The sequence below is a fragment of the Phoenix dactylifera genome, unplaced genomic scaffold, assembly GCF_009389715.1.
Source record: "Phoenix dactylifera cultivar Barhee BC4 unplaced genomic scaffold, palm_55x_up_171113_PBpolish2nd_filt_p 000924F, whole genome shotgun sequence".
Taxonomy (NCBI): Eukaryota; Viridiplantae; Streptophyta; class Magnoliopsida; order Arecales; family Arecaceae; genus Phoenix; species Phoenix dactylifera.
In genome coordinates, this window is record NW_024068284.1 from 41,892 (window position 1) to 52,752 (window position 10,861).

Sequence of the window (10,861 nt, forward strand, 5' to 3'; positions counted from 1 at the left end):
CTGTCTTTTTGCATGATGAGATACATCCATGATGCAACCGACAGATTCAATATTTTATGGTCTGTGATTGAAATATTATTAATCCGATCCAATTTGAACCAAATTAATGAAAGTGGGGCCAGACAAGGCATCTCCACCCTAATTCAAGCATGGATCAGGCTAAGTCACATGGAAATCCCACTCCACCAAAGGAGCCGGAAGAAGCCTTGAAGGCAAAAATGGCTTTTAATGCTCCATTTCCTAACTCCATCTTATAGCGACATCTAGGCCGTTGAATGATGAAGCCCAACTTGCCTCGCCACTTTGTGGGCCCCGATAGCCAACGCCCTCCCACCCTTCCCCATTTCATTCAATTCCCCTCCGCCTTCGGTCAACGCGTTCCCCAACCTCTAATTCTTCCCTTCTCATGGGTCCATCCCCACCCTTCCCCTATGGCTGCCTTCTCGTCTCCTCTCCTCCTCCTCCTCCTCCTCCTCCTCCTCCGGCGCTTGGTCTCCTCCGGCGCTGCTACCGTCTCCACCGAATTCCTCTACCCCAACTTCACCGCCTCCACTCTCCATCTAATCAGCACCGCCGGCGTCTTCCTCGCCGCCCCCGGTGCCGCCTTCTCCGCCACCTTTCTTAACCCCGGCGGGCAGCAGCAGACCCGCTACTACCTCGCCGTCCTCCACTCTCCCTCCGACACCATCGTCTGGTCCGCCAACCCTAGCGCCCCCGTCCCCTCCTCCTCCGTCCTCTCCTTCTCCCCCGCCGGACTCTCCCTCTCGTTCCCCAACTCCTCCCTCGCCTGGTCCACTCCGCCCCTCCCCCGCCCCGCCGCAGCCCTCCGCCTCCTCGATTCGGGAGAGCTCCTCCTCCTCGACGCCTCCAACGCCTCCCTCTGGTCCTCCTTCAACCACCCCACCGATTCCCTCCTCCCCGGCCAGCCCCTCCCCGCCGGCGCCGCCCTCTCTTCCTCCACCTCCAACTCCGACCTCTCTCCCGGCGACTATCGCCTCCTCGTCACTCCCTCCGACGCCTTCCTCCAGTGGACCAAAAGCTCCCAGTTCTACTGGAGCTTTTCGACCGACAGCCGTTCCGTCAAGGACTCCAACGCCGAGGTCGCCTACGTGGCCATCAACGCCACCGGGCTTGACCTCTTCGCCAACGGCAGCGGCGGCCCAAGGACCGTCTTCGAGGTGACCTTCCCCCCGCCATCCTTCGCCGACGAGCTCCGCTTCGCCAAATTGGACTCCTCCGGGCGGCTTCGGGTACTCAGTTATGCGCCCAACAGATCTTCGTCGATGTTGGCGACCGATTTCGTGGCTCCGACAAGCAGCTGCGAGCTCCCCTTCACCTGCAAGGTCCTCGGCCTCTGCATCACCAACTCCAACTACTCCACCTGCACCTGCCCGTCCTCCTTCGTTTCATCCCCGGGCGGCGGGTGCTCGCCGGCCGACGGTTCTGTTCTATCCTCCTGCAGCAGCAGCAGCAGTGGCAGCGGCCTGCCACCTGGCTCCTACTTGAGCCTCGGAACTAAAATCGGCTACCTTGCGACCAAATTTGCTACGCCGGTATCCTCCGGCAAGGAGATCTCGGCGTGTCAAGACCTCTGCTCGGGAAACTGCTCCTGTCTCGGCTTCTTCTATAAGAATTCGTCCAAATCCTGCTACCTCCTGAAGGACCAATTGGGCTCCCTCGTCCGCACCACAGGGGATTCCACGGACACCTCGGTCGCCGTAGGCTATATCAAAACACTCAAGTCCTCTCCCTCAACCCGAACAGATCCCAAATCATCCACCCACTTCCTTCCCATCTTACTCCCCTCCCTGGCCATCGCTCTGCTCCTAGTCCTTCTCTTCTTCATTGGCTTCCGACGGTGGAAGAGGAAAACAAACAGAACTGTGGAAAGAACCAGACGGGGCACCCGGAGAGGGATGAAGCTCAACTTAGGGGCGGCGACGACGCCCTCCGACGAAGAGGAACGACCGGACAAAGACGACGATGACGACATCTGGATCCCCGGTCTGCCGACGAGATTCACGTACGCCGACCTCGAAGCGGCCACCGACGGATTCCGCACCCGGATCGGCTCCGGCGGCTTCGGCGCCGTCTACAAAGGCCAGCTCCCCGACAAGACCCTCGTCGCCGTCAAGAAAATCAACAACATCGGCGTCCAGGGCAAGCGCGAGTTCTGCACGGAGATCGCCGTCATCGGCAACATCCACCACGTCAACCTCGTCCGGCTCCGGGGCTTCTGCGCCCAGGGATCGAGAAGGCTCCTCGTCTACGAGTACATGAACCGGAGCTCGCTGGACCGGTCTCTGTTCGGGCCCGGTCCGGTGCTGGAGTGGCAGGAACGGCTCGACATCGCCATCGGCGCGGCGAGAGGCCTCGCCTACCTCCATTCCGGATGCGAGCGCAGGATAGTCCACTGCGACGTGAAGCCGGAGAACATCCTCCTCCATGACCGCAACCAGGTCAAGATTTCGGACTTCGGCCTCGCCAAGTTGATGAGTCCGGAGCAATCCGGGCTCTTCACCACGATGAGGGGGACGAGAGGGTACTTGGCTCCGGAGTGGCTGACCAACTCGGCGATCTCGGACAGGACGGACGTCTACAGCTTCGGGATGGTGTTGCTGGAGATAATAAGGGGGAGGAAGAACCGGTCGGAGGAGAGCTGGCCGGGGTCGAGCGGGTCGAGCGGGTCGAGTGGCGTGGCGGCCGGGAGGTGCGATTATTTTCCGATGGTGGCGTTGGAGAGGCACGAGAGGGGGAGGTACGAGGAGCTGGCGGACCCGAGGCTTGACGGGAGGGTGAGCGGACCGGAGATCGCGAGGATGGTGAAGGTGGCGCTGTGCTGCCTCCACGAGGAGCCCGGGCTGAGGCCGAGCATGTCGGCGGTGGTGGGGATGCTCGAGGGAGTCGTCCCGCTGTGGGAGCCGCGGGTGGAGTTGCTGCGGTTCCTGAGGGTGTACGGACGGGGGTTCCTGAAGGAGGGGAGCATGGGGAGTGGGGGTAACCATACCGGCTCGGTGGCCAGTGGCGCCACCACCACCAGCGGCTCGTCGCCGCCGCCGGCATCGTACTATATGTCGTCGCAGCAGCTGTCAGGTCCGAGATAGCGGCGGGGAGATTCGATTCGGCGGAAGTACGATCCGTGCAGGGAGCGGTACAACGCTCCCCTGTATAAATTTCCGAGCGGGAGTTGGTGTAGAATTCAATAATTAAGTTTTGTTAATAAGGATATGAGTATGTAATTTTTGAGAAATTATATTTACATAACTTTGCATTCCAAAATTATACGCTTTTTTTTTATATATATAAGTAAGATATTTTAGTGAATTGTAATTTATCGGAGAAAGAAAACAAACTGCCTGTATCTTTGTAGATGATGCAACAAAAATATTACACCAATGGAGAGTATTGTATGTTTTTCCTTGAGAGGACAAAGTTAGTGTTTTTTTGTATTCTATGTTTCACCATGCAGTGCAAAAATATCTATGGAGATGGAAAAAGATTAACAATGAAGATGGATATTATTGTATTCTAAGTTTTAGGGAGAATAAAAGTTAGACTTGCAAGATGGAGTCAAATTTTGAGAGATGCTTGAAAATAAAGTTGATTGTACCTTGTGCTAATAAAGTGGGGCCCTTACTTTAGCTAAGTCCAAGCTGTGACGGGTGCCAGACGTGATTATTTGACCATAATATTTTTAATTTAAATGATGATCACTAAGTCATGCATCAATAATATTTTGATTTAGATGGGACAATACTATTAAGTTACTTTAAAAGGAAGAATATCATGTGGATGTGATGTACAAGATGCAATGTATTCTTATATGTCTAGCTCTTGTTTAGAAGCAAACGCCAATTCACTTAGTTTTATTTTTTTAAAAAAATTTAGAATACTTTGTTTAGATAAAATTCTTTCAGAAATTCATCTTACCTAACAAGAGATATATCCATTCCTTGCTTTTATTTGGCGAACAACTGAACATACGTATGAATATACACGAAGAGTTGGTAAATTATTTGGGAAGAAGTGATCTCACTTTGTATATTTTAAACCAAAAATAAAATTAATAGATATTAAAACCATTATTATAATATTTTTATAGTAGAAAACGATGTCCAATATATAAATAATAAATTAGAAATCCTGCAAATTCAAAGAACATAAGAATTTGGTAATGCAGGTAGGACTTGAGTTCCTTTCGATGGGAAATGTAGAAATTAATGAAGAGGAAATCGTCTTGGTCACAACGCATGGTAGGGGCTGTGGATAAAATAATCATTTGCAAGCCACTTTCTCTTCCTTCGAGACTACGCCTTCCCTTAAACTCAATATTGGGAAGCGTAAATACCGCCCAGGCCCCAAGGTGGGCATTTGTTCAATGTATCAGTTTGATTGCGTCTCTCTCTATCTAAATTCGTGTATATGCACAGTAAACATTATATTGTATTTCTTCATCTAAATTGAGTAAATTCAGATGCTGCATCGACTCCTTTAAAATTAAAATAAACAAATTGTAGCCCTCAAATCATACAGGGAAAGATCAGCCTCGTCAACCTCACGATCACAATAGAACACAGTTCCAGTCCATTGAGAAATTCTACACGACTGTATCCAGGATAGCATTGTCTCTGTTTGCATGCATCTCTCTCCAATAATCACTTCTTCGTGAAGCAATTCCGTGACTATTTGATTTTTGTCTTTTAGATAGAATAAAAATACATATAAAAAAGATAAGAGCAACTTTTTTTTGCCTTAGTCATAGAGGATGGACCACTGTTTGGTTAAGTCTGATGGCCTTTGAAGAATTGCTGACTCAGCTAGTTGTGGTGGTTGAATGGATCTAAATAGTAGGGGTAGTGATCACTCATCTACACTTATATAATATTTTTAGGATTGAAAAAAAAATATGTCTGCATATTTATAGAGAGACGATAAGGCAGCAGACTGACATGTAGCATATGATTCTAATGAAATTTCTTTTCTCTATGATATTTTATTATTATTTAATTTTGCTGATTGTATTTATATCTGATGTGTACTATTGATCCGTCTAATTAAAAGAAATAAAAAATTTGTGAGAGGTGGAATGCCAAGATCCGGTTTTCCTGCTATCTTATTTTAATACTAGGTTGTTGGCGGCCTTTTTTTTCCCAGCTAACCAGAGGCTAGACTTAAAAAAATAAAGGTAGCCACCTTTAAAATGCGTCTTACCTCTTGAGGAGGACGTGAATTTCATCTCGGTCCTCTAAAAAATTTTGTATAGGAAAAGAAAAGCATGGCCCGTGATGTGGTGGGAATAGGTCATAGTTAAGCCATCCAAGATTTGTTGAGGTTGATGCCTGAAAAGGACACTGAATAATTTGGTGAGAACAACCAAAGCTGAAACTTTAGCAGCATTCCCTTGTGAAGGAGCCCTACTATGACCTATCAGCTCTGAAGGGAATTCAAGGAGATTGTGAACTTGTTATGAGTCCAATAAGCTTAAACTGCAATAGCTGTACATACGCAGGCGAAACAGTCCAGAACAATGATCTCCTCTTCCTCCTCCCATGGTAACATCCCCAAGCAACATTTCCTGATGTCCTGATACCTAGTTATGAGAAGATACATGAAATTTGCCAGACTTGGAGCCAAACTATCAATTATTTTTCTTTTTCCCTGGCTTAAATTTTTCCAATTCCCTGGACTCAAAGCAGGAAAAAATGTTCTAATTGACATTGACAAGGGATTAGCCCACCATTTCAAGCAAAGATAAGTTATTTTTAGGTTTTTTTGCATGAATACCCTCCTAAATATCAGATTTTGTATGAATATTCTTCAAAAATTGATATTTGCATGTGTACTCTCGTAAAACTTTATTATTGTACAAACGCCCATAATATAACGATTGTTCTAACGGTGTTAAGAAAAATCATATTTATATTAATTAAAAATAAAATAAAATTTTAAATTACGCTATTGTTTCTGTTTTCTTTTCCTGCCATCGGGATCGCAATCTACTTGCATGTCTACCCATTAAGGATATTTTAGTGATTTTAATTTGAAATCGTTAATTTTTTAACGTCGTTAAATAGCATAGGTACATATGCAAAAATAAAAATAAAAAAGGGTAGAATGGTCAAACAAATATTTAACGAGGGTATACATGCAAATATCAATTTTGAAAGGGTATTCATGTAAAATTCGATATTCAGGAGGGTATTCATGCAAAAAAACTCTTATTTCTATAATGTCCATAATAGATAGTGTCTAAACTAATCACAGAAGTGCCTTTTAGTGGCACTCAACTAACTAAAATTCACTTTGGTAAAGCATTCTGCCAACCTTTTCGTAAGACACTTTGATAACCAAATCATTGCTCATCACTTTAGTGGTAGTGGTAGCATTAGTGGTGGTGACGGTGGTCTTGCAATTTAGACGCATACTTCATCTATGCTTATGAGGAATTTCTCATGGGATCGATGATTGGCTGTGTTGGAGATGCGTTTGGCCAACTCCAATTGTGGTGCTAACCCGTGCTAAGATATCCACAAACTCCAGTAAATAACCATCTAATAATTAATTTCTCCTTAGATTACAAAAATTAAATACGATTATTTTATGTTTTTGCTGTGGACTTTTTGTATTGGGGTTGGTCGAATAGGACACCCATGTAGGTGTCAATGTCTCTTGGAGGTACTCTACCTTTCACGTACGTTTCAGACCAGATGATGAAGTTGACCTGAGCAAAACTTCACCATAAGAGCTATGAAAAGAACTCGATGATCATCTCTCCCTCTGACCGTGTAATTTAGTTGAATCAGATCGACCATTGAGCTAGTGGACCAATTCAACCATAAAGCAACATGCTTTACGATTGAACTAATCCACCAGCTGAACAGTGGATATATCTTGTCTGACCAATAACGTGCCACTCCTTTGACCCTGCTGCTCCGAAGTCAGCTCGACATTTATTTGCTTCACGCTCACATTATCTCTTAGGTGCGTCTTAAATTGAGTCACACCAAATGGAGTTGTATTTCATGGTGGAAGCCAAGAGTTGAACTAAGCTATCCAACAAACAAGTCACAATCTGCTTGATTCAAACATATATCCAAAGAGGATGGAAAGCCATCAAGAGCTATCGAAGAGTTTTTCATAGGGGTAGGTATTTTGTTTTGACTTTCCAGTCTTTTGTCATTAGGCTCTTGGTAGAATGGCAGGTGCGGACAGTTTTGTTGTACTTAGCTCTCCTATTATCTTTCTTGACTCAAAAGATCCGGAAAAAGGAAAAGAGAGAGGAATGTTCAAGTAACATTGTCATTCTTTCAAGAGTCTCATTCTTGTACTTCCTGATGCATTGAGCTCTTTACTCCAATCTAGATGAACCCAGAAACACACAAAGCTCTGGAAAACTAAGGAACATGCATGATTGTCAAACCAAAAGTACATCATACTGGCTGCAACCCATTTGAGATATATAAATTTCATAGCTAAAACTCAATATGTCGAGAATACTACTAACAAAGAGCTAAAAGTATGCCAGCCTGCATGTCCTCGCAGGCACCTCGATGAGAAACGCATGCTAATAGCGAGTATTAAGATTGGAGAGGTACGAACTGGATAAGAGATATAAGCTCTAATGGAGAGGATCACCCTACGTACCGATCCATGTCTCCGAGTAACATCAAACAAGGTATGTGAGCTACATAAAACCCAAAATTACTATCATGCTCATGCTTACTAGCTTATGCAAGGGAGAAGATGAAAGAATATATATATATATATATATATATATATATATATATATATATATATATATATATATATATATATATATATATATATATATAATATCCACTTTAAATAGAAGTGACCAATACTCTTACAAAGCTTTATTAGAAAAGATGCATGAAAGTTGATTTGGAGCAAAAATGTGATTAGATTAGCTTTCAGTCTCCACTGAAGCATTCGCTGTAAGGTTTTGCAAGTTATCCGGGACACTTACGCTATAAGGTTTCCTATCCCGACAAAATAGTTACCTTGTATGAAAACATTGAAAAATTTTGGAGCCCCTCTAAGAAAAACCTCCTCATCATACACTGAAGAACTCCAAGGCTGCTTACATCCTACTTGCAACAACTGCATTGAGATTATTTTTGTATAAAAAATTCCTAACAACCATGGTTCATGGCAATCTTGGTTTATATATATATTGCTGCACCGAGACACTCAAGCAGCGTTTTGGTTTGTTTGGTTATCTGGTTCCATCCTTTCGTGCTGAATACTCATTAACTTGGAAGACACAATGTCTCTTAAATCTGCTAAGAACAAGGCTTGGAGCTTATAACACAGTTTTACTGATTGCTCTAGCTTACTTTCAAGGAGTACCATGTATTCTTTCATCTTGCAGCTTAAAGTGCAGGTACAATGACTCGTGTGCCCAGAAAAAAGATGTTTAAAATTTGCCTCTTTAACTAGCGACCATGCAAATGAAAGAACACAGGTGTAAATCGATTTAAACCGTTCAACAGGATTAAAGGTGTTGGGGGAAAAACCCCAAGTCATATCGCCACGGAGGCGCTCGGCTAGAGAGCGCCGACCGGAAAGGCGCTCGGCCAAAAGGCGCCGACCAGAGAAAGCGCCAAGAGGCGCCCAACCGAAATAACCAAGTAGAGATGCTCGGCTAGAAAGAGCCGACCAGCGGGCGCCGACCAAAGAAGCGCTCAACTAGAAAGCGCTGACCAGAGACAGCGCCAAGTAGGGGCGCTCGGCTAGAAGGTGCTCGCCCAGAAGGCGCCGGCCAGGAATACTCAAAAGCAACCCCGCCACAGGGTGCCCCATTGGGCGACCAGCTCGGCTCGGCACCCTTGCCGAGCCGATGCCTTCACCAAATGATTCAACTCTCGCTTGACCCTCTAAGGGACCTGACAACTCCACTATAACCTGCCGCTATCTTCAAGCCATCAAGGCATAAGATCTCCGCAGGTATTTAGCACGACCTGCCATTAATGCACGAGGCTCCCTCAAGTCTCCGATGCACTCAGTCATTTAATGAACACGGCCCAAGACGATCTCCGGATCACTGAACCATCAGAGCGTATGGCTCTCCCTGACCGCCGGTTCATTCGGTAATAAATGCACTTACCATCCACGGACCCCAGGCCCACCACGGCCGGCGGTTCAGCCACTTCAACAGGTCCGATCGACCGTGACAACTTCCTGATTCCGGTCTGATCCGGTCCCGTTCTCCATCACGCCATTAATGGGCCAAATCGTGCCCAATTATTATAGAACGGGACAAACCTACTGTCACCTCCCAGGTAACCAAATCCTCCTATAAAAGGAAACCTGGGGGGAAGAGGAAGGGGGACTCGGACTGGACTCGGACTGGACTCTGACTTTCTTCCCTGCTCTCTCCACATATTCGCCCCCTCTGACTTAGGCATCGGAGGGCCGGCGCCGGGGAGCCCGGCCACCGGTTCTTCCTGCAGGACTCGCACCCCACAGTGGAGGACGCGACCAGCCGGCGCACCGTCGACCACCCTTCCAGCGGCGGAGCTCTGCCCCTCCAGGAGGACGCCACCAACCGGCGCACCGTCGACCACCCTTCCAGCGGCGGAGCTCTGCCCCTCCAGGAGGACGCCACCAGTCGGCGCGCCGTCGATCACCGCCCCTGCGGCGGAAGCCCCTCCTTCCCCGGCTTCGCGGCGGCCCCCGGGTTCAATTTCCAGCAACAAAAGGGATTTTACAATTAATGGGGTGGATAGTGTAAAAGGCTATAATTTTATCAATTTGGTTACTTCAGCTGAACTCCAGAAAGTTCAGGATTTAAGGATTTCTTGGTGGTATTAGCTGGGTGAACACTCAGGGCCTCTTTGGATGCTTTGCATCCATTATCGGTGATTAACTTACCGCTTGCAAGAAATTAACAGGGTGGAAGAGAGACATTGAAAGAAAACCTTGTAGAAACTCGCAGGTTGGGTGGCCGTTGGGAACCTTTAATCCCTACTTTTAAGGTAATTATCCGTTCAATTGCAGGTATGCTACTCATCTGTTGATGCTTGATATCATCCATTAGTAGCATGCTTTATTTGTCATTCAAAAGACCATATCTATCACAAAGAAAACCAAGCGGCCGACTAGATCACAAGCCATGCATCATACGATGACATCCACTTTGAAAATCAGGCTTAGTTCTATTTGACTTGAGCCTACTTTCCTAAGACTATAACTCGGATCCGACCCGGGCCCGAACTTTTGGATTGCATCCGGATTATACATGGACCCGACTTGGCCCGAATAATCCATTAAGTTAAAAATAGTAGCTGTGGACCCGAACCAACCCGATCTTCTATTGGGTTAAGTCTAGTTCCAAACAAAGAACCAGATTGGTCGGAGTCACTCAAGACCCGACCCGACCTATTTGCACCCCTAGCCGATCCTAAGATGGGGGCTCAATTAATGTAATCGGGACCATTGTGGTGTAGACAAAAGCGGAACATCGTCCCTCCATCCAGCGACACATCATGATTGAAACCGGACGACCCCATGGCTGCCTCGCCTTTGTTGGGAGCTGGCTACAACAGCATTACTTCATCGATAGGGGCGGAGAGATCTTGTTGCACCGGCAGGCTGCAAGGTGATCCGCCAGCCCGACGCCGCTTGGAACTCTGGTTTGCAACTTTGCATACGCCCCCATGAAGGGCCCACACCACCAAGGACACGGGTTGTATCGTTAGTGTGGGAACACCATGTGGGTTCATAGCCATGGCTTTATCCCATACTTGTATGGTAAATACGATGGCCATATCCAGTCGACAGTGGCATTGATGGCATCGACCATCGGAACGAAGTTGGATTGCCAAGCTTCGAGCTAGAC

General features: G+C 46.7%; 1 protein-coding gene across 1 annotated transcript; it reads left to right on the top strand.

Moving 5' to 3' along the window:
• The first annotated feature begins 377 nt into the window (after positions 1-377).
• Positions 378-3,423, top strand: LOC103720305 (G-type lectin S-receptor-like serine/threonine-protein kinase At5g35370). Its single transcript, XM_008809950.4, has one exon. It carries the CDS (start codon positions 432-434, stop codon positions 3,102-3,104), a length of 2,673 nt encoding a protein of 890 aa, XP_008808172.2. The 5' UTR covers positions 378-431; the 3' UTR covers positions 3,105-3,423.
• The last annotated feature ends 7,438 nt before the right edge of the window (positions 3,424-10,861 follow it).